Source organism: Talpa occidentalis, unplaced genomic scaffold (assembly GCF_014898055.3).
Source record: "Talpa occidentalis isolate TD23 unplaced genomic scaffold, MPIMG_talOcc4v2.1 talOcc4.5, whole genome shotgun sequence".
NCBI lineage: Eukaryota > Metazoa > Chordata > Mammalia > Eulipotyphla > Talpidae > Talpa > Talpa occidentalis.
Window position 1 is genome coordinate 65,878,956 of NW_023604861.1, and position 25,132 is coordinate 65,904,087.

At 38.5% G+C, this 25,132-nt stretch overlaps 1 protein-coding gene across 4 annotated transcripts in view; it reads right to left on the reverse strand.

Moving 5' to 3' along the window:
- Positions 1–25,132, reverse strand: part of PARP4 (poly(ADP-ribose) polymerase family member 4) — a 131,290-nt gene that overhangs the window by 70,486 nt on the left and 35,672 nt on the right. For 3 of the 4 annotated variants that reach the window (XM_054687726.1, XM_054687727.1, XM_054687729.1), the window contains 6 exons: positions 23,657–23,752; positions 17,450–17,633; positions 17,098–17,254; positions 15,735–15,859; positions 10,958–11,089; positions 10,152–10,238 (listed from right to left, as the gene is read on the reverse strand). In XM_054687726.1, the coding sequence (XP_054543701.1) occupies positions 10,152–10,238; positions 10,958–11,089; positions 15,735–15,859; positions 17,098–17,254; positions 17,450–17,633; positions 23,657–23,752 (781 nt within the window). The remainder of the gene's footprint in view (positions 1–10,151; positions 10,239–10,957; positions 11,090–15,734; positions 15,860–17,097; positions 17,255–17,449; positions 17,634–23,656; positions 23,753–25,132) is intronic. The other variant, XM_054687728.1, reaches the window with a different exon arrangement.

The window sequence follows — 25,132 nt, forward strand, 5'->3', positions numbered from 1 at the left end:
GCCCTTCAAAGTGTAGAGGCAGGATGGCCACAGGACAGAATCTCTATGACTGGGCAGATGAGTGACAGGTGAAGGAGAGTCCTGGAGCCTTTGGTGGCTCTTGCAGGCTTTATTGGGATTTTACTGGGTACACAGCAGGCAGGGGTATCGGGGGGCAGAAGGCTGGCAGGCTGGGAGGCCTGCCAGCCTCCCAGCCCCCAGCAAGTCTTCACTTTCTGGGCTCTTCGACATTCTCTCGTGGCCTTTGCTTCTCTGCACCTTTCACTCTGCTCTGGTTTCTACTCTTCCATTCTTTCGTTCTCTTTTGCTCTGCTGTTCTGCTGGTGTCCCCGTGACGCCATTCTTATAAGCCCTGTCTCTCAGCCCAGGTGTATCCCATCTACATATGCTCACACCCTACTCCAGGTGTCCACCATCAGGCATGCATTCAGGATCACAGGGATCCATCATCAATCTTAATGGTGGGAGGGCAGAAAAGCCTGATACTTTTACTTACCCTACACAAAGCCATCTAGTCAATGGCATTCTTATTATAGCAGCCTGAATGGCTGACCCAAGTTGTCCCTCAGGTCAGGCCAACTTTCTCATTACCACATAACTGCTCTTTCTCAAAATTAAGTCTTATCAGTGTTACTCCAAACAGGTTAAAATACTTCTGTTTTGGGCCTCCCCGGTGGCGCAGCGGTTGAACGCTGGGTTGCAAAGCTGCCCGCAGCCTCTGCAGCGCCAGTTCAATCCCTGGCTGCTGGGTGAAGGTCCCTCATGGCGCACAGACCTCTCCTGCTGCCCACTGCTCCCCTCAGCAGTGTACTTTGTCAGTCTGCCTGTTCTACTCTCCGCTCTGGCTCTGGTGGATTCTCTCACCCTCCCACGCTTCTGACTGTACCAGTGCTTGTATAAATAAATAAAATAAATCTTATAAATAAATAAATAAATACCTCTGTTTCCCCAAGGAACTGTGTCTTTTCAGGTCTTGACAGCTTACATGTGGTGTGTCCTTTGCTTACAAGGCCCTGGCTTCTTCCTCTGTGGAATTCTTACTTACCTTCTAAGACTTAGCTTGAGGGCCTTTGTCTCTGCGAAGCTTTCTCTGTCCACTGTCAATGTACCACTACTACATTAAACACCTATCTCTATGGATATACTTGGTAACACATCACAATGACTGTTAAATTTGCTTTCTAAACTAGATTCCAAGCTCCTTGTGGAACCATCTGTAAATTTTCAACCGCTACCATCTGGCATAGGTACTAATGTTGGTTTACTGGAGAAAGGGAGAGTTAACAAAACAAGCTGCAGGAGTAGATTATCAAGGAGGAAAAGGAGTGGCTGTTCTTTGGCATTTTGGAGGTAGCAGAGGAACCTCAGTGGGAATATTTTGGTGATCTAAGTGAGCAGTAAAAGGTTAAGTTTCCTGCTGAAGAAAAAGAAAGCAGGTGGGTGGTTGAAGGAGAAGCAGATGTAAAGGGAGGGTATACTTTATTTTTTAGGGTAGATAGATCAAGAAGAAATGCAAGTGGAGAGGGTGATACTGGAAATATAGATGAGAATAAATGGTGGATCAAGTCCTAGGAAAAATTTATACAAGATCAGTGTAGGGTAAATAACTGTCAGGCTTTTCTGCCATCCCGCCATTAGGATTGATGATGGATCCCTGCGGTCCTGAATGCATGCCTGATGGCGGACACCTGGAATAGGGCGTGGGCCTATGTAGATGGGATTCACCTGGGCTGAGACTGGGTTTATAAGGGCACCATCACAGGGACATCAGCAGAGCGAAAGAGAACAATGGGAAGGAAGAACAAGCGAGAGAGCTAAAGAGAAGCAGAGACCACGAGAGAATGCCGGAGAGCCCAGAAGAGTGAAGACTTGCCAGCATCCCAGCCTCCCAGCGCCCCTGCCTGCCTTGTACCTGGTAAATACCAATAAAAGCCTGAAAAAGCCACTGAGGGCTCCAGGACTCTGTCCTTCACCCATCTGCCATGTCACAGAGATCCTGCCCTGTGGCCTTCCTGCCCCTACAATCAGAAAAAAGTATAGAAAAGAAGGGATTAGCATTAGAAATAATCAGGAAGGAAAGAACAGATAAAGCTGAAGATATAACTTCTGAATTGGAAGGGAAGAAGGTTAAAGGAATTTGTAAATAAAGATAAGGTTACTAGTTTAAGGAAAAAGGTAAGGGATTGGGTGAGCTGCTGCTGAGAATGGAGCAAAGAAATAAATGGGGGAAGAAGGCTATGAAATAGCAATGTGTGAGCAGTATGAGAGCACTATTGTTGTTCTCCACTACAAGACATGCTTCCTCTAATGTTATCCCATTTTCTTATATAAAGAGGTTTTAATCTTAACAAATCTCTGTTCAACATTTGAACCACAAATTATTATTTGACTCCCTTGCATCCAAGGGATTCTAAAGTCAGTCTGCTAGTGTTCTGATAGTTGGGAATATTTTATATGTGCATATATTAAAATAATATTCTTTTGGATGACTACTACATATATTATTATATATGTTGTCTATAAATATTCTACATTTGTGTATAATGTTACCAACTACCAGAAGACTAAGAAATACATTATATCTATAATGATGTAATATATTACAGTGTTAGACCATTACAGTCACTAGATGGCAAAAAACTTTCTGAGAGACCCAAAGCCTTCAGTTAGCAACAGTTCTCACCAGACTTTACCCATAAGTAATATCCCTTGTGAAGACTGTTTTCCTGTGGATCATATTCCTAGGAAAATATGGTAGAATCAAGGAGGAAACATGCAGACCAATTCACTTATGACAATAACCCCACTCTGTTAAATGGCAGTCTGTCAAATGAATCCTGGGCCTTCAGATGTACACTGTCTGGTCAGGGGGTATATTTACAATTGTCTAACAATCCCTTCTTTCTTGCTTATTCCCATTGTGCAAAAGGATATCTTAGGTGTTTGTTGCATCGGCAACACACTGTCAAAGAAATGGAAGTCGTGGAGCAGGCTGTACAATGCAGGATGCTGCTAAAAGAGTAAGAGTCTGGCCTTTTAATTGATAGAATAATCAGACAGAATCAATAAGTGGGGATAGGAGAATAAAGAAAATGGGTGTGTAAAACTAAAAATGTGCTTATGTCATCTAGGGTTCAGGAGAGTCTGCTGACCAGGTATTTTTTATCTGCTTGATGACACATACTGCAATGGAAACCATACCGCAGTCCCCCACCCATGGTTCCAATCTTATCAACAAGGTGTTCAGATGATCTTCTCTGGGAGGCAAAGTCATACATTCCCCCTCCACTCAGTTCCCGTCATACCTCCTGATGTATACCCACTGACCCAGGGCCTTCAAGCATCCTGCTCTTATTTAACTTGAAAGGAGCCTTGTAGGGCCTGATATATTGCAATTTTTTTAAAGATTTATTTATTTTTATAAAAGAGCTGGGGTACTGGCCAGAGGTGCAGGAGGGTGAAAGGATTCACCAGAGACAGAGCAGGGCGCAGAATAGGCAGATGAGGAGAGCAGCGGGCATGACAGGAGAGATCTGCTGCACCATGTAGGAATTTCCCTGGCCGGCTGGGAATTGAACCCGCACTGCAGAGGCTGTGGACAGCTTCACAGTGCTGCACTCAACCCACTACGCCACTGGGGAGGCCCTATATTGCAATTTTTTAGGTCAGATAACAGATTGACCAGGTTGATCTGACTTTTTATTGGAATGCAGAACTACAAGTAACCAAAATGACAGGCTGAATAGGCCATTTAAGTCTAGCAGACCCACAGATGTCAAAAGTAATCATTTATCCCTTACATCTATTGAAAATTTTAATAATTCCCTTTCTAAATATCAAGCAGTCACAATGCTATGACAGTGTGCCATCATTAGAGGGGCTAGCTGAATATATGGTCCTGTCTTTAAAAACAACAAATAAGACCACGGACACAGGGAAGTGCCCTTCCAACTCACTATTTTAGAATAGGGATCTTTGCTTCCCCTGACACTGCTTGGAACTGGGAAAGGGCTGCCTCCACAGCCAGAGGCAAACTTAAAAGCCCCACACACCAGGCCCTGTCTGGCCATCCATCTGAGCCAAGACGGGGAGCTGGCCATCACCAGGGCAGTCCATGGGCACAGGGAAAAGCCCTTCTGACTTGCCATTTTAGAATAGGGATCTTGTGTCCTCAGAGACTGCTTGGAACTGGGGAAGGGCTGCCCCCACAGCCAGAAGTGAAGTGAAAAGCCCCCACACGCCAGGCCCCGTTTAGAAGGGAGTTGGAGCCCAGCTAGCAATACAGCCACACCATCTCCGCAGCAGTCGGTGGGACCTCAAGACACACCATGGAATTAAAAAAATACAGCGACCATTAGCATATTCATAGTACCAATGCCCTACTGGACTTCTGGCATTACAGTATTTGACTCGATTGGACCACCAGTTTCCGACATCCCAGAAAGAGCACACCAAAAAGAAGCTGGCCAGTACCAGCAACACATAGGACAAATTAGAAAACAAGCAGCAGGGAGAAGAAAAACTACAAGCAACCAAGCAAGTCCTCAGGGAAAAGACACACCACAAAAAGAAAATCACCCATAAGATTACAACAACAGTGACTTGGAAGAACTTCTGAGCCTTCCAGAAAGAGAATTTAAAATTGCCATGATTGAAAATCTGACAGAAGTCAAAAAGGAAAACAACAATAAGGGAAAAATAATCAGACGATCAGAAGAATGAAATTGAGTCTCTAAAAAGGGAAGTGAAAGAAATGCAGGAGATCAAAGGATTAATGGAGGAGCTAAAGAACTCTGGAATAAGCAGTGAAAGCAGAATAGATGAAATGGAAGAATGAATAAGTACTCTCAAAGACAAAGAAATAAAAAGAACCAAAACAGAAAAGGAAAGAGAAGTACAAATGAAAAAGAATGAAGAAAGACATCAGGAACTATCTGACTCCATGAAGAAAGGAAATATTCAAGGAAATAATTGAAGAGAACTTCCCAAACATGAACAAGGAGCTGAAAATAGACATACAAGAAGCAAGAAGAACATCAAACTTACATGAGGATAGGAAAAATACAGCAGGACACATAACAGTAGAGCTCCCCAGAATCTAAGACAAGGAAAAAATAATGAAGCTCACATCAAGAGGGAAGAAACAGATAACATAGAAAGGAAAACCAATGAGGCTGACATCAGACTTCTCCGAAGAAACACTACGGGCAAGGAGAGAGTAGAGGGACATAGTCAACAGACTCCAAGAAAACAAATGCCAACCAAGAATACTCTATCCCACAAAGATTTCCTTCCTCTATAAAGAAAGAATAAGGACAACAGACAAACAGAAAGTCAGGAATTTCATTACGACTAAACCCCCACTCCAAAAAATACTACGAGGAGTCCTAAAGTCAGAACCAACAGAGGGATGAATAAGAAAGAAACAAGATAAATAAATAAATAAATTCAAAATAAATAAATAAATAAAACCAGAGAAAAGACAAAATTGCAAATACAGACGCTAACATATCAATATTAACTCTAAATGTAAATGGACTCAACTCTTCAATAAAAAGACACAGAGTTGCACCTGGATTAAGAAACAACACTAATGATAAAGGACTGATCACAAAAATCTACAAAGAGCTGATGAGACTCAACAACAACAAAGAAAATAAATAAATAAATAAATAAACCTAGAAAACTTAAATAAGGGACCTGGAAAATGAATAACTATAAGAAAGTGAAAATCAAAGGGACCTGGAAAATGAATAACTCTAAGAAAGTGAAAATCAAAATCAACAAAAAACTATGAACCAGAGACACTCTATGGGAGGTGGGGCGCGGGGAGGGGAGGGATTGGGGTCAAAATAAGGGGGTTGCAATTGTATGGGGAATATAAAAATAAAATTTATTTAAAAAAAAAAAAACCCTCCCCAAAACAAAAGCCCAGGACCAGATGGATTTACAAATGAATTCTATCAAACATTCAGAAATGAATTAGTGTCTATCCTTTATAAACTCTTTCAATAAATTGAGAAGGAAGGGATAATACCAAACACGTTCTACGAAGTCAACATTATACAAATACCAAAACACAACAAGGACAACACAAAAAAGGAAAACTACTGGCCAATCTCTCTAACGAACACTGATGCAGAAATCCTCAATAAAAATTTTAGCAAGGACCTTCCCAGTGGTGTAGCGGGTTGAGCGCCATGCTGTGAATCTGTCCACAGCTTCTGCATCGCCAGTTTGATTTGCAGCCGGCCAGGGAGATACCCACATGGTGCAGTAGATCTCCTGTCTTGCCTGTTGCTCCCCTCAGCAGTGCTCTTGGTCCGTCTGTCTGTTCTGCTCCCCGCTCTGTCTCTGGTAAATCCTCTCACCCTCCCGCCACTCTGGCCTGTACCCCAGCTCTTGTACAAATAAAAATGAATCTTTTAAAAAAAAGGAAAAAAAAATGCAAGCTATCAGAATCCAACAATGTATCCATAAGATAATTCACCACAACCAAGTAGGATTTATTACAGGGACATAAGGATGGTTCAACATCTGAAAATCAATCAATGTAATCCAATACATCAACAAAAAGAAATATAAAAACCATATGATAATATCAATAGATAATGAGAAAGCTTTCGACAATGTACAGCACCCATTTATGATAAAGGCACTTGAAATTCTCAGGATACAAGGAACATACCTCAACATCATAAAGGCCATGACATATGACATATGACAAGCCCATAGGCAATGTCATTCTCAATGGTAAAAAGTTGTAAGCATTTCCATTAAGATCTGGAATAAAACAAGGACGTCCACTCTCACCACTAGTTTTCAATTTAATACTGGAAGTCCTAGCCAGAGCAGTAAGACAAGAGAAAGACATACAAGGAATCCAAATAGGGAAGGAAGAAATCAAACCTTCACTATTCACAGATGATATGATAATATACATAGAGAACCCCAAAAACTCCACAGGAAAACTAATCAAACTAATCAATCAGTTTAGTAAAGTAGCAGGATACAAAATCAACACACAAAAATCAATAGCCTTCCTACACACAAACAATCTGAAGAACAAGAAATCAAGAAAACCATACCTTTTATTAGAAACAAAAAAAAAAAATGAAATACTTGGGAATAAACTTAACAAAGGAGGGCCTCCCGGATGGCGCAGCGGTTGAGCGCTGGGTTGCGAAGCTGCCCGCGGCCTCTGCGGAGCCGGTTCGATCCCCGGCTGCTCCCCGGCCACCGGAGGAGGGTCCCACATGGCGCGCAGACCTCTCCTGCCGCCCGCTGCTCCCCTCAGCGGTGTACTTCGGTCCTTCTGCCTGCTCTGCTCCCCGCTCTGGCTCTGGCTCTGGTGAATTCTCTCACCCTCCCGCGCTCCTGACTGTACCCTGTGCTTGTATAAATAAATAAATAAATCTTAAAAAAAAAAAAAAAAAAAAAAAATTCTTTAAAAAAAAAAAAAAAAAAAAAAACTTAACAAAGGAGGTAAAGGACCTACACAAAGAAAACTATAAAACACTGTTAAAAGAAATAGAAGAAGACACAAAGAAATGAAAAGACATCCCCTGCTCATGGACTGGAAGAATTAACATTATCAAAATGGCCTTCTCACCAAAAGCAATTTACAGCTCAATGCTATTCCAATAAAAATTTCAATGACATTCTTGAAAGAAATAGAACAGAAATTGATGAAATTCATATGGAGCCACCAAAAACCCTGAATAGCCAAAGCTCTCCTGAAAAAAAAAAAGAAGGGAATGGAGGCATTACAAGCCCAGATTTCAAACTATACTACAAAGCCATAATAATCAAAACTGCATGGTATTGGAACAAGAACAGACACACAGACCAATGGAACAAAAAAGAAAATCCAGAAATAAACCCACAGATTTATAGTCAATTAATTGACAAAGGAGCAAAGAATATGCAATGGAACAAAGAAAGTTTGTTCAATAAATGGTGCTGGGAAAACTAGGTCACTACATGCAAAAGAATGAAGCTTGACTTCATTCTTCAAGCTTGACTTCACACCATGCATAACAACCAACTCAAAATGTATTAAAAAGCTAGACATAAGACCTGAAACCATACAATACATAGAAGGAAATAAAGGCGAAATACTACATGACATATACCTCAGTAACATCTTTAAAGACTCATCACCAAAGCAGTGATAGTGAAGGCAAAGATAAACAGCTGGGACTACATCAAATTAAAGAGCTTCTGCACAGCAAAACAGACAGTAACCAAAATAAACAGACACCCCACAGACTGGGAGAAAATTTTCCCACACAACACTAATGATAAGGGACTGATAACAAAAATCTAAAAGAGCTGAAGAGTCTCAACAAAAACAAAGTAAATAATCCAGTCAAAAAATGGGCAGAAGAGCTAAAAAGGAACTTCTCTGAAGAGGAAATGTGAATGGCCAACAGGCATATGAAAATATGTTCAGCATCACTTGCAATTAGGGAAATGCAAATCAATGAAAATCAAAACTACAATGAGATTCCATCTCACACTAGTAAGAATGACACATATTGAAAAAACTAGCAACAACAAATGTTGGCAAGGATATGGAGAAAAAGGAACTCTCCTGCACTGCTGGTGGGAGTGCAAAATGGTCCAACCACTATGGAAAGCTGTGTGGAGATTCCTCAACCTGCTAAAGATGGAGCTTCCATATGACCCAGCAATTCCACTCCTAGGTATTTACCCAAAGGACACAGAAACATTAATTCCAAAGGGCACCTGCACCCCTATTTTTATAGCAGCACTATTTACAATAGGTAAGCTATGGAAACAACCCAAATGCCCAAAAATAGATGACTGGATCAAGAAGATGTGGTCCATATACACAATGGAATAGTACTCAGCAATCAAAAAAGATAAACTCATGTAATTTGCAGCAACATGGATGGAGCTGGAAGCAATCATGCTCAGTGAAATAAGCCATAAAGAAAAAGAAAAATACCGGATGGTCTCGCTCATAGCAGGAATTTAGAAAACCTAAATAAGGGATCAGGAAAAAGACTAATTATAATAAAGTAAAATCAAAATCAACAAGCAACTATAAGACAGAGACACACCTGGGGGGGCAGGAGGTGGGGTAGGAGGGATTATGGTCAAAATTATGGGGGTGGGAATTGTATGGGGACTATTACCAAGATGAAAAAGCATACATTGTGCAAAAATGAAAAATGATGTAAAAAATATATAAAATTAAAAAAAAAAAACAATGAATATACGTACACTATAGATACTGGTTAGAAACTGACCACTGCCAAAGATACACTGAAAACATCTTACATTTTAAAAAAGAAACCTATTGATTATGACAGTTGTTCCTTACTCCAGATTCTCCATATTCCATCTTTATTGAAGCTAAGGAATCTAAACCTATCTTAGGACATTGCAGAAATGCCTACCTGAGCTATGAATTGGTGAAAATTAGGTAAACTGCTAGGAAATCTTAGTTCTAGGGGAAATGTAAGTATATTATACTTTGTCAGCAGATGGTAAGTATGTGCCCCAAATGTTTTCTTTTTATGTTCTCAAAAACTCATTTTCCAACAACAGAAAGAGCTCTCCTTATTTGTTTGGTAATACTGATCTACTTCCAACTTGATTTATTTATTTTTTTTTTTTTTTAAAATAGAGGCATGTTTTATTTGTTTGTTTGTTTATACAAGCACTGGGTACAGTCAGAAGCGCGGGAGGGTGAGAGAATTCACCAGAGCCAGAGGGGGGAGCAGAGCAGGCAGAAGGACCGAAGTACACTGCTGAGGGGAGCAGCGGGCGGCAGGAGAGGTCTGCGCGCCATGTGGGACCCTCCTCCATGTGGGACCCTCCTCCGGTGGCTGGGGAGCAGCTGGGGATCGAACCGGCGCCGCAGAGGCCGCGGGCAGCTTCGCAACCCAGCGCTCAACCGCTGCGCCACTGGGGAGGCCCAACTTCCAACTTGATTTAAATAAGCCAGACAGGTCTGGTCAGCTTGACATCCTTTGCCTAATTAGCAAGCAAAACTCGAGAACTTAAAATAACGTAAGTTATCTTAGCTTTCAGTAAGAATTTCATGTTTCAAATCATTTCTAACTCTTTTCCCCTCTCTAGTAAGTAAGCTAAGCTAGTGTATCAAAATCAAGTCCTACCGGTACATCCTGATCCATCAAGTATGCGCCATGGCCTTGACTGATTGCTTGTTGGTATTCTCGCTGGGCTTCTTCCTTCTCTTTAATCTGGAAAAAATGATTTTTATACCAGTCATAAGTGATTTCAGACATTAATAAGGACAATTTCATCAATGTTTATTAAAAGCTTGACAAAAATAAAAGACAAAATAAGACTTTCTCATAATCATTGATTATATAATAATTAGATAAGTCATGTAACAGAATTTGAATTAGAGAAGGCCAACTAAAGAGAATTATCCTTAAGTGGGACCAAACTATTTCAGAGTCAATAGTGAAAAAAAAGTCTAGGACTTTATATAGAGCAAAAATAATTAGAGATTAAGTTTATCTTAAATTTAGTAAGATATGAGCTAAAGTCTTAACATGAAATGCTGCATGAGGGCTAAACCTTAGAATAAACAGAGAATAAACCAATTGTTAATTTTGTTGGTATAATTTTTCTTAAAAAGTTACAATAACTTCAGTTTGCTTCTGTAACAGCGTGCAGAGCATCAGTTTTTGCAAAAATATATAAGGGTATCCACTCTGTCTTACACTTTTGATATAAAATTCACTAATTTTTTACTGATGGAGACAAGGCAAGTAGGCACAGAAACAAGTTCATCAGGGAGTAATGTCTGAAAGGAGGATAATTGTGTAAGTGCTTGGTTATTCAAAGAAAATTTTTGTTTTGTGAAAAGGCCACTGCTCAGATAATGAGTTTGGGTAATTAGGAAATTGACTTTGAAACCAAAGAGCAATCACAATGCATTTTCTCCTCTTACCTCTCCTACTACATGCTTCCCATTGATGAATGCTTCAAAACCACACACAGCTGCCTTGTCATCCAAAGGAAAAATATATTTTGCCTCAATGGGTATGTGACTGTGATTTGTGTATGTCTGAAAAACAATGACCTGAAGAAAAAAATTCCATATAATAACGAAACCATATGGGACAACATTAATAGGGACAACTACTAATAAAACAATTACATTTTCTTAAAATTCATTAAATTTTTATCATGTCCCTCAAATTCCAAGAGGTAATTTTAGTGGCTGGAGACTTCTACCATTGCAATGTGAGTCCTGTCACATGATAAAATGCACAAGTGCTACTTAGGCAGTTCACACATGCCTAGTTGGAACAATTTAAGAGTTGTTAGAAGAATTACAAATACAAGTTTAAAAGAAGAATGAAGATTTCATTTAAAAGGCAGAAATTAAGATACTTTTATGTGTGGGTCTTGATGACTCCTTGGTATTATATGGATCCTGATACCATTCAAGAATTATTTTTTTTCCTTTTTTTATTTTTAAACAATATTTACTTCCCCCAACCCCTCACATTGAGTCCCCATAGAATTTCCTTCCCCAAGGCACCTGTGCACCATCACCACAGTCCCCTGTGCTTCTTCCTCCCTCCCTCTGATCCCTCTCCCTCCTCCTCCCCTGCAGTATGCCTCTGATTTATAATTGTCTGTTTTTGCTTTGTTATATTTGTACTGTTATTATTTTTTTTACACTGATGCCTTATTTGGTTCCCCTATATTCTTGTTATAAGTGAAACCATCCAATATTTTTCTTATTCCTTCTGGCTTATTTCACTGAGCATAATTCCTTCTAGCTCCATCCACATTGCTGCGAATGGCATGAGTTTATCTTTTTTTGATTGCTGAATAATATTCCATTGTGTATCTATACCACATCTTCTTGATCCAGTCATCTATTTTTGGGCATTTGGGTTGTTTCCAGGTTTTACCTATTATAAATAGTGCTGCAATAAACATAGGTGTACAGGTGTTCTTTCGAATGAATGTTTTTGTGTCCTTTGGGTAGATCCCTAGTCAAGAAATATTCTTATAGCCAATCTGTATTCAGGTCTTGGCATTTCCTCCTTTGCCTCTTTGCACATAGCCCTCTAGTGGCTTCTCTCATTTATCCTTCTCTCTCCCATGTAATCCACTCTTGAATCAAGCCTTTCTATTCCTGTCTGCTATCTCTATTGTTATTGGATTAATTTTTCTAAACAAACTGTTCATCACATATCACTTGCTCAGAAAAATGGTGGAGTCTTTAAATATTTGAAAAAAAACTTTACACATACAATAAACAGTAAAAACATAAACATATGGCAACAACAAAGCAAAAATATTGAACCATTTATAATCAGTAACATCTGAGAAAAGACCAAAATGAAAAATAAAAATCTAACATTCCAAATGCTATTCACAACTGGATTTACTGTAAGACAGGTGGCCCCTAGGGTGTGGGGGGCACCCGGCAATACTTTTGAGAGGCATCTGTCTATGTAAACAATCTGAGGGCCTCCCCTGGTGGCGCAGCAGTTGAGCGCTGGGCTGTGAAGCTGCCCGCAGCCTCTGCAGTGCCGGTTCGATCTCTGGCTGCCGGCGAGGGTCCCACATGGCGTGACAGACCTCTCCTGTCTTGCCTGCTGCTCCTCTTAGCAGTGTATTTCATCAAGTCTGCCTGTTCTGTTCCCAGCTCTGGCTCTGGTGAATTCTCTCACCCTCCTGCGCTTCTGACTGTTTATATACCCACTGTTTATATAAATAAATAAATAAATAATCAAATAAATAAATAAATAAATAAATAAAGTCTTAAAAAAAAAAAAAAACAATCTGAGTCAGCAAACAATCAGCTGACAATCAGCAGGTCAGCATCCTCCCCTGGACCAGACCTCCTACACTCCTACCAATGAAGGCCTCACTGGTCTGTGGCAGGAATTAGTCACAAGGCAGCTCCCCTGGAACTGTGGCCTGGTATGGCACAGATGATCCCACAGGTTTGAGTCCAGAGTTTTCTTGGGTTTCCAAGTAACCTGAGCAATAAGTCAAAGAACACCTGGCAGGGTGACTGACTGGGAGGACATCACGAGCTTTCCCATTGTGCACAAACTCCCTCTATTCCTCTCGGATATTTCTACCAAACCCCTCAAAGGCACATATGTTCAAGCTGTAACTGACTAGGATCACCAACTCATTGCATCTTGGTTTAGATTATTTTCAGCCTACTCTGTAGGTATCCTGCCTATATCCATTTAGTGGCCTCTCTTTAGGCCTATGAGTTCCCAGAGGTCAGTCCTATGTCAGCTATATTCTCTTTGTACATCAAATTATGTGACTGGACACTCACAAACTAAATCATTTCAGATAATGATGACAAAGTATTTTTACTAAGACTGGGAACAGCAACTAATACTGTAAAAATTTTTAGTATCTTTATTTTCCTCTTTTGGATGACACCATTATATAACGCAACTAAAAATACTAAGCTCATTCAAAGAGTCAAATGTATGAGCCGCAAACACACAGGTGCTGCTGGGCATCTGCCTAGATAACAAACTACAACTGGCTTACCACACAACTGTGGAAACTTCACTGCTAAATCCTGAGTTATTTTTTGAGTAATCATCCCCATCGAAAAAAAGTCTCACCAGGTGTGAAATATCAAATGGTTTAAGCTGTGTAATCCAAAGGAATATATAGAGGGGTATGTTTTTCAGGCCCAAACAAACATCATTTGCTTTGTATCTACTGTATATGAACACATTCATTATATCTAATAGGCAGATTATTATTTTTAATATTTTGCAGATACTATTATTTCCATTTTATACATGAGGAAAATTTCTTGAGCACAAAGAAATTAAATAATTTCCCTAGGGTCACAACACTAGAAAAGAATAGGTAAGGAAAAAAGTTAAGCCTTTTAAACTTCAAATCCTTTACCCTATAGAACCATAGGAGGTCACACAGTAGTTAAAAGCCTGGACTCTAACATCAGAATGGTCTGACCTCAAACTTGTGTTTTATCATACAGTTTAAATGTCTCTGAGCATCAGCTCCCCCATCTAAATAAGCAGCATAATTATAGTGCTTTTTCCATAATTTGGAAGAGAATTATATAAGACAAATGAAAAATTCAACTTGAGGTCTGACTCATAAGAAGTGATAACCAGGTGGTTACACCATTAAGTGGCTAGCAAGAGATTAGCACATACAGAACATTTCCCACAAGTCCACATCTGGACCTTCCCAAGTCTATAATAGTTCCCTGAGTTATTTTAGGGATATGGGTATGGATCCAAATGGGTCCAGGGGTTAGTGGTCAGATATATCTGAACAGGTATCAATATCATGGAGACCATGATCCTTCCTCCCCCCGTCCCATTTCCCAGTTTAAACTGATCACTAAAATTAACCCGATTTCCTTCTGATTTCATCTAATCCTTAGTTTGGTTTCTCCATATTCCATACATCAGTGACACCATCTGGTATTTCTCTTTCTCCTTTCATTTGCTTTCTTTTTTTTTTTTTTTTAAAGATTTATTTATTTATGCATACAAGAGCTGGAGTACAGGCCAGAAATGCAGGGGGTGAGAGGATTCACCAGAGACAGTGGGGAACAGAGCAGGCAGGCAGACTGAATTACACTGCTGAGGGGAGTAGTGGGCAAGTCAGGAGAGGTCTGCTGCGCCATGTGGTTGCTCCCTGGATGGCTGGGGATCGAACTCGTCCTGCAGAGGCTACAGATTGCTTCATAGTGCGGTGCTTAACCCCTTCTGCCACCAGGAAGGCCCTCCATTGGCTTTCTTCTGGAGGGACAGGAGCTACCACAATCCTGGACTCAGGTGTTCTTATTTTCCTAAGGTGTCTTTATAGCTGTTCAATGCAGTCTTTAGCGTCAAGAGAGCCAATTTGAGGCCAAATCTTAAAAGACAAATTCAATTTAAGAAAACTGGGAACACTCCAAGCTGGACCACCACATCTGACCATCTATTTGCTCATGTGCCCATGAACTTATTAATCTCTGTCCTGTGTTCACGGACGAATCAGCTGCAAGCCAACCCATGGTCACCCACTGTACCTAATGATTAGTTGGCATCTTCTCCTACCTACAAGAAGATGGATTTCCAGCAACTTTCCCCTCTCATGGATCATCAGTTTTTCTCCCCTGTACTGACTCACATACATGCTTTGATTTCTTAGATTTTGAAAGAAAAACACAAAATGCTCTGACCCAACTTCTCTACAGGTACTATCCCACTGTCTCTCCTGTGTTTCCAAATTCTTTCCTCCTGTCTCTATTGAACTCACATTAGTTAAGCTTTCACCCCCACCATTCCATGGACAAGGTGATTGTCTCTCTCTCCCTACATGTCTATGCTCAGATTTCACTTTTTCATGAGATTTTAACTAGCCATTGTATCAACAAGTTCAAACACCTTTCTCTTATGCAGTTCTTATCTCTTACTGCTTCTAGAACCAATAACCATCTAATGTATTCTGTATTTTATTTATCATTTTTATTGCCTAGTTATCAAACACAATGCATCCTCTATGAGAGCAGAGTTTTCTTGTTTATTGCTGAGAGCCTAGAACCGAGAGCCTAGAACAGTGCCTGGCCTAGAGTAGGTGCTCAAAGAATAAACAAATTTTAGAAATGCATGTTTTTTTTTAGTTTATGTATCTGTAATCAAATTCTCACTTATGATTTATATCTGTTCAGTTTAAGTACTGAGAAGTGACAAAGAGCATACCTGGGCTACAAAGTCTATTATTTTTCCCTTGATGTGAACATCCTCAAGAGGAACCAAGTTCCCAGAAGTGTCCCGAAGGCCGGCCTTAATGTCGCTGTCAGGTTTGCTGTCTGATAACTGATAATCTACATATTAAAAATATCAATGTTAGCTTTTAAATCTATCCATGTACAATATGTTTTTGTTACTATAATACAAAGGAGAGAATAACTCCTTCCTTTCGTACGTTTTATTTTAGGAAAAATGGGAAAAAAACATATTACGGTTTTTAGTGGTCAAAAGTAAGTAAACCCAAGTAACTATCAACAAACACTCTGCTTTTTTAATTGAGAGACTGGGGGCATCATCTTGAAAGCTGAGAGTCATGCTGTTACTTGAAAGACATATTTTAATATATATTCAGGTACATTAAAGTCTCGAGAAAATCTAAATAAATATAGCTTAAGTATGGATCTAGGTATCTGCATCCCCTGATTTTTTCATTTTTAATTGATTGGTTATTACTATTTATTGTGCCACAAACACACTGTTTGAACAACATAAGACTCACTAGACTTTCAATCCAAGAAAGACTAAGCTAAAATCCTAATGTAGCATCTGGAAGAATGTTCACATACTATACTGAGGGATATAAAAATACAGATATGGTGAGAATTATAAATATATACCTTCCTGTTATACATTTCATTTAATAACACCCAGAGGGAAAAAAAGAGTCACCTTGAACATACATGAAGTAATGCATTTTTGATAAAAATAATGCAATCACAGTTGAAATCATTAATGTATTTTTACAATGTTATTGACTTATTTTTGATTCATTCACTCATATTATTTTTACTCATCTGATTTTCTGAGAAGAAATTACCTATCATCCTCTCAGATATATGTACTACTACATTATTACAATTTTGGGACTTCTTTCACTTATTACAGATATTGACATCATCTCATCTGAGAAAAGCTGAAACCTGGAAAAGATATATACATCTGTTCAAGATTGCAAAGCCTAGTAAGTGCCATTGACACGTGCACTAAACTTCATTCTAAAGCTGTATCTTCTGTTGATACTGCCAACTTCCATTTTATTTTCTGCATTTGACATCTCAAATTGGCTTAGTGAGTTTTATTGTTGGATATCACGAGGTGGACGAGTTCAACTTAGGTGTGTTAATGAAGTAATATGTAATTTTGAGCTCATTTAACCTCACTTAAGCACACTAGTTTTAATTTTTACAAAATAAAAAAATGAAATATATATAAGACAAAATAGTTACCAAATATGAATATAAATTCCATGGAAAATATAATATTTGAGTTCAACTAATATGATAAAAGACAAAATTCAAGAAAATTGTCTTACCTTCAACCTCTGAAAAACTTGAAGACTCAGGTCTGTATTCTTCTAATTCAGTATTATTACAAGGGTCAAAGTACTTTATTTCATCTCCAGGTACACAAAATTTAACTATATATTTCATTTTAACCTGATTAGTTTTATATACAACAAATTCATCATCCTAGAACAAAGAGAAATTAATAGGTGGCAAATAAAAACAACCACACTTTTTTGGCAAATGGTTTCATAAAAGGAGAATTTCATGTTTGCTAATTTAGAAAGTACGGAATTCAGAAAGTGTATAGACAGTGATTATTTAAACTAAAGCTATTAAATAAAAACAGGAGTATCTCTGCCCGTTTCTTGATAGTAATACCTCAAAGTCTGTGGTGATTGTGGCTGTTCCTCGAACCCCATGCACACTGTCATAACCCAGGGGTGCTTCTATCAAGGAAATGTCTTTCTTGTGTAAGTCCATGCACTTCCCGAGGCTTACATCACAGATGACCAAGAGTCTACTGCCATCTATCTCTCCTGGGTGTGAGTACTTAATACTTGCACTGCATGTAAAAGAAAATAAGCACATATTTATAATTTATATTTACATAGCAATATGATTTCATTACATACATATGAAATATTGTATAAAAGATTTTGTGGGTGCATTGTTCTGAAATTTTCTGTTACTAAAATATCTCTGAAGATTTGATTTAGAGTTTTTTTTTTTGTTTTTTTTTTTGTGGGACCCTCGCTGGTGGCTGGGGATCGAACTGGCGCTGCAGAGGCTGTGGGCAGCCTCACAACCCGGCACTCAACCGCTGCACCACCAGGGGAGGCCCCTTGATTTGGAAATTTATTATTCATTAATTTATTTAAAAATTTTATGTAAGAACACTATACAAATGATCCTTGAAAAACACAGGGGTTATAGGTGCTGACTTGCCATGCAGTTGAAAATCTGTATAAACTTTTGACTCCTCCAAAACTTTACTATATAGTCTGCTGTTGTCCAAAACCTTGTTGATAACATAAACAGTCAATTAATACATATTTTGTACATCATATATATCATATACGTATTTTTACAATGAAGTAAGCTAGAGAAAAGAAACTGTTATAAAGAAAATCGTAAGAGTTTCACATATACCACAAAGCTATAGTAATAAAAACAGTATGGTTATTGCAATGAAAATAGACACATGGAACAATGGAATAGAATTGACAGTTCAGAAATAAACCCACCTTTATATTTCCAATTAATCTATAACAAAGGAGCCAAGAGTGTACCATGGAGAAAGGAATGTCCCTTCAGCAAATGGCATTGGGAAAACTGGACAGTTACAGGAAAAAAATTAAACTAGACTACTCTAATACCATACACAAAAATTAACTCAAAATATGTTAGAGACCTGGATATAAGACTGGAAATCACAGAAGAAAACCACTGAAACATGTACTGGGGAACTTGACTCAAAAAGGAAGAGAAACAAAAGCAAAAATAAACAAATGGGACTACATCAAAATTTAAAAAGCTTCTGCATGACAAAAGAAACTATCATTAAAATAAGAGATACCACACCAAATATGGGAAAAATATTTGCATATCATTCATCCAACAAGGGGTTAATATCTAGAAAGAACTCATAAAACTAAATAAAAGGAGGTGCGCAGACCTCTCCTGCCGCCCGCTGCTCCCCTCAGCAGTGTACTTCGGTCCTTCTGCCTGCTCTGCTCCCCGCTCTGGCTCTGGTGAATTCTCTCACCCTCCCATGCTTCTGACTGTGCCCAGTGCTTGTATAAATAAATAAATAAATCTTTAAAAGAAAATAAATAAATTTAAACTCTTAAAAAAAAAAAAAAAAAAAACTAAATAAAAGGAGAAAAATCACCCAATCAAAAAATGGGCAGAACTAAAGACACTTCTCCAAAAAAGACATTCAGATGGCCAACAGGCACATAAAAATTGCTCACCATCATTTAACATCAGGGAAACACAAATCAAAACCACAATGAGATACCACCAAAAAGACCAGAAATAAGTGCTAGTGAAGGTGTAGAGAAAAAAGTCTACACTATATAGATTAGTCCAGCCCTTATAGAAAACAGTATGAAGGTTCCTCAAAATACTAAAAATGGATTTATCATACAATCCAGCAATTTCACTCCTCAGTATCTAGCCAAAGAATGGAAAAACACTAATCTGAAAGGATTTTTGCACTGCTGTGCTCACTGCAGCACATCATACATCCTTGGCTATTTACAATAGCCAAGTTATGGAAACAATCCAAGTGCCCAACAAAAGATGAATGGATTAAGAAGATAATGTATATAACACAATGGAATCCTACTTAGCTATAAAAAATAAGATGAAACCTTGCCATTTGTGACAACATGGATAGAAGTGGATGAGAGCACAAATAGGCCTCTTGTAAAACCTGCACAAACAGGCACCAGGGAACCTGAGATAAATTGAATCAGAGATAAAGTTGACAAGAATAAACAACTCCAGCAGACCCCCTCCAGCAGAAGACACCCCTTCATGTACACCAAAAATTGCAGCAGTCGCCTAATACTATGAAGACCCGCTCTCCCCATTTTGGGGCATGACTCTTGGCCTGCAGAGAGTTGTCCCTCATGGACTTTCAATAAAGTCTGATACTCTTGGCCTCCTTTCTTTTCTAACAGTGGAGGAGCTTATGCTGAGTGATACAACTAAGTAGGAGATAAATAGTGGATTATTTTGCTCATATGTGGAACATAAATAAATACATAAAGAGCAATCAAAAGCAAACCAATACAAACTCCAGAAATCTGACTATATATCTGAAGCTACTGGGTTGGGGGGTATTCTGGAAATTAAAAAAAAGAGGGGAAGGGGCCCCATGGACTATGGTGAAGAATTACAGGTGCTCAGGTATGAACCTATTTCCCTAAATTATATATATTGCTATAAGTTGTTACCTCAATAAAAAATGATACAACTGAAAAACAACTAAATATTAAAAAAAAGCAAGTCATGGGCCTCCCTGGTGGTGCAGGGATTAAAGATACAGCGCTATCAATCTATCTGTAGCCACTCCTGTTTGAGTATGTTGCCCCGCCAGCCAGGGAGCTAACACACATGGTGCAGCAGACCTCTCCTGTCTCCCCAGCTGTTCCCCTCAACAGTATATTTCAGTAGATCCGCCTGTATTGTTCCCTGCTCTCTGGTGAATCCTCTTACCGCCCCCCTCCCCACACCTCTGGCCTGTACCCCAGTTCTTGTATGCATAAATAAATCTTTAAAAAAAAAAGCAAGTCGTGAGAAAGATAAAATTCATTTACATTAATACAATGTATTTATCAATACCATAAGTTTATGCCATCTGTTTATAAGAATATTCAAGTATAAATGGACCCATGCAGTTCAAAACCTTGTTGTCAAGGGTCCATTGTATTGCCCTTCTATTGTGCTAGATAGTGCTCAAAGCACTTTGCTCCCAGGAAGGTATGAATTCCCAGGAAGGTATATACATTTATTTATAACTATATATATATGTACATATAATAAATTGTTTAGAATGGATGTGGAAAAGGACAAATAGTTACAAAAATATACACACATTGTTATAGTAAACACCAGAGTGGGGAAAGAGAAGGAAAAAAAACCCCACTTTATTAACTAGGAAAAGGTATTGAATAAATTTAATTTTTGGCATTAAAGTTCAGAAAAACAGCAAATACCAAGTCAGTAAGACCTGGTCAAAGGAAACAACATGTATTGTCATGAAGCCTTCTGAATCCAAATGGAAAGCCAAAAATTTCAAATGACACCCAAATGAGAGATTTTGTTTCAACTTTCTGCAGGAATCAGCAGCTTTAATAACTCGCTATTAGGAGTATATGATGGGACATCTTTGGAAGCAACATTCTGGGGTCATGTTATCTATTTTTCCTAAGATCCAGACCAAAATGCAAGTGTTGCCTGCCAATTCCTTGTTCTGTCCCCCTGTTTCTATGTTCTCCTACTCCTGTGTTCCCCTTCTGTGAGCTCTTTCCCTGTAACCTACAAACATTCTTAATTCCTCTCCATCAAGTCTTTTTTTTTTTAACAACATTTTTTTAAAAAAGATTTATTTATTTATTTACACAAGCACTGGGTACAGTCAGAAGCGCAGGAGGGTGAGAGAATTCACAAGAGCTAGAGCGGGGAACAGAACAGGCAGACCGATGAAATACACTGCTGATGGGAGCAGTGGGCGCAGCAGGAGAGGTCTGCACGCCATGTGGGACCCTCGCCAGTGGCCGGGGATTGAACCTGCGCTGCTGAGGCTGTGGGCAGCTTTGCAGCCCAGAGCTCAACCGCTGCACCATTGGGCAGGCCCCCCCATCAAGTCTTGATCCTTGAACTTTGCCCTCTGGCCTTCTCCTTCTATGTCTCACCACACTGCCCACAGAGTCCAATGACTCCCTGAAACACTCTTGAAAGCACTGTTAAAAAAACTTCAATTTGGTTAAATTCAACTGAATTCAATTCAGTTAAAAAATATTTGAATGTTTAAAAATTTTTACCTTGAAATATGTTGTGCATAGGAAAAAGTTTAAGAAATAGAAGATGATCAATATTTCTATATCCTTTCATCACACCTTCCTTACCATCCAGAAGTAATCTAAGCATTATTTTCTTTCTTTTATAGTATTGACACATGGTATCTGACCCTCAACAATATGTTTAGTTTTACTTATTTTTGAACTTTGCACATTGAGAAAGACAAACAGTAATTTTTGCTCCATGCTATGTTCCTATGCCTCATCCACTTAACATATGTAACCCTTGTGCATTTTTTAAACTGCCACACAGGACTTCCTGTAGTACTGCAGCAAAATGTATTGGTTATTCCTCTGTAAATGTCAGTGGCCAGAGAGCCGGAGGGTGAGAGAATTCACCAGAGACAGAGCAGAACAGGCAGACGACCAAAAACACTGCTGAGAGGAGCAGTGGGAGAGACAGGTGAGGTCTGCTGCGCCATGTTGCTATGTCCTTGACTGGCTGGGAATCAAATCCACACTGCAGAGGCTGCGGGCAGCTTCATAGTGCTGCACTCAACTTGCGGCGCCACTGGGGAGGCCCCATCATTTACAGTGTTCTTTTTACTAGTATTCTCAGCAATTCCTGTACATGGTCTATATAATGCTAGGGTTTTTCTAAGGCAATGATTCTTGATCTCAGTAGCATATTATAATCATCCAGAGAGCCTAAAAATTATAGATAACTAAGCCTCACCCCTAGATATACTGATTTAATTGATGTGGGGTGATATCAGCACTGGTAGTGTTTAAAACTGTCCCAGATAATTAAATGTGCAGCCAGTTGACACAACTGAAGGAGTCTGGTTGGGCACCCCCAAGTGTCCCTGAAAGCTCCCCACGAGCTGGGTATTTCACCATAGCCAGGATGGTGGGTGGTTTCACTTTCTTCCTTTTTGCCTTTCCCACAAAAAAAAAAAAAGGAAAGAAAGAAAGAAAAGAAAATATAATGACAGCCAAGACTGAGAACCACTGCTTCCTGGTTCACAGGCTAATTAATCACAGGACTCCTAAATCCTACTATCAACTGTGTTCTTCATACCAGATAATGCCATACTTTTTCAAGAAGGTTTATCAATTTATACACTTACCAACAGTGTTTGAGAGTTCAGATTGTTCTAGAGACTTAGCAACACTTAGGTATGTTAAACTGTTTTTTGTTAATACGATAGGTGTAAAATGGTATCATTATAGTTTGATTTGTATGTTTTTAATTACTAATCTTTTCAAATGGTATTGTCCATACATGTTTTCTCTTCCATTAGGCTCCTATTCATGGCTTTTTCCCACTTGCTTATTAGGTTATCTTTTTCTTACTTATTTGTAGGAATTCTTTGAATAACCTAGATAATTATCATTGGTCCTGGGGCCTGAACCAAGGTTACTTAGCTTCATGAGACTTTTTCTTTTCACAAAATGAAATTGTAAGGTTTACCAATTGTGAGGTTTATAGACAATATACTTGAAGCACTTAGCCTGGCCAGGCCATGTATTCAATAATGCATGAAGAGGAGAAATTTAAATATTAATGAGAATAACAAAGATATTACTCTAGGCATACAGAGTTGCATATATACACGTACATGTATATACTTATAAATATATAAATATGTACATTTATTTATAACTACATATGTACATATAATAAATTGTTTAGAATGGATGTGGAAAAGGACAAATAACTAGTGTGACACTAGACAATATATATTCATGGTCTTTTGGTGTTATCTGTGATATGAGAAAACAACAGGACTTATCTCAGGAGGTTGTTGTAAGGATTTAGTGGGTAAGTATATGTAAAAGCTCTTAAGATAGCAAAATATGCAATTTCAAATATAATTTTCCCAAATATCCACCACAAAAAACAAGCTTTTATAGCATACTGACCAAACTTTCAATGATCTGTTTCTTGGGTGAGGAATCACTCACTAAGCAAAAACAGGAAAACACAAAGTACTCAATAATGATTCCTGGATTTTGGGTATGAGTAACATGAGTAAGAATATGACATACAAACCTGAATGAATCACTGAAATACATTCCACTCCCAAGATTTCCAATGTCTGTTCTTTTCACACCACGATCTTCAACTGTTTTGGGTAAAAGCAACCCACTAAAAAGAAAAGGCCATTATAATCATTTGCTAGGAAAAAGGGACTTATATTACAGCCTCATAATTTTAACAGGACAGGTGCCATTTAAGGAAATTAAGCTACATGAAAAAAGCTAGATACTAAAAGATAAACACTGTATGACCTGACTTACACATAGAATCTAAAAAAGTCAAAAAGGTAGTTTCTAGATACTAGGGAGATGTTGGTCAAAGGGTACTAAATTTTCAGCTATAAGATAAATAAGCTCTGGAACTTATTTATTATTAGAGTTCTGGAGCTCTAATGAACAACATATTGATTGTAGTCAATAATACTGTATCATATACTTGAAATTTGCTAAGAGGATAGATTTTGTATTCTCATCACAAGTGCTGTAACTCTGTGCAGTGGTGGATGTGTTCATTAACTTGATTGTGGTGATCATTTCACAATGTATCACATCTTTAACAAAATCAGTTTTACAACGTAAACATACAATTTTTGTCAATCAAATCCCAATGAAGCTGCAAAAAAATAAATATACCAACTAAAGAAATAAATAAATAGCATGAAATGAAAAGAAAAATGTATTTCAAAGTAATCAACAGAAGGAGTTCCAGGTGCCATTTAGTACTTAGTACTAAATGTAGGTATACAGCAGGTTTCTCATCACTGTCTTGACATGCCCTGGGCAGCCTGCCAATTTTCCTGCCTCAAGGCGCATCTGCCTCCTTTAGGCAGAAGCCACCTGTACCCAGAGGAACAATCTTTAAGCTCAATACTGGCTGTATTTCTCCCCTGCTCAAAAACGTATGCAGGTTCCACTGGTCTTCCAGCATTAAAAGAATCTCCCACAGAGTTAAACATGTTTATCTCTATGAAGGCAGTAAAGTGAGACTTCTGTATTTTGTTACATAAACATATAGTTTGAATTTTGTATTATGAGATGAAATTAATTTTGTGTATTGGCTTTCAGTTTTAGTTCTGCTTAGAAATGGCATTCCTACGCAAACACTGTTTTTAAAAAATTCTCCCATTTTCATTTAGTACCTTTATATTTTTATTTTAATATTTATAAATCTCTGTTGCAGGTGGGGTTTATTTATTTTTATTTTATTATCTATAATTCTTACATCATTTTTCATTTTTGCACAATGTATGCATTTTCATCTTGGTTATAGTCCCCATATTATTCCCACCACCCCCCCTTGGAACCATAGTGTATCCTCCTCCCTCCTCCCCCTGTAGTGTATCTCTGGTTTATAGTTGCTTGTTGATTTTGATTTTTACTTTAATATAGTCTTTTTCCTAGTCCCTTATTTAATTTTCTAAATTCCTGCTATGAGTGAGACCATCTGGTATTTTTCTTTTTCTTTCTGGCTTATTTTGCTGAGCGTGAT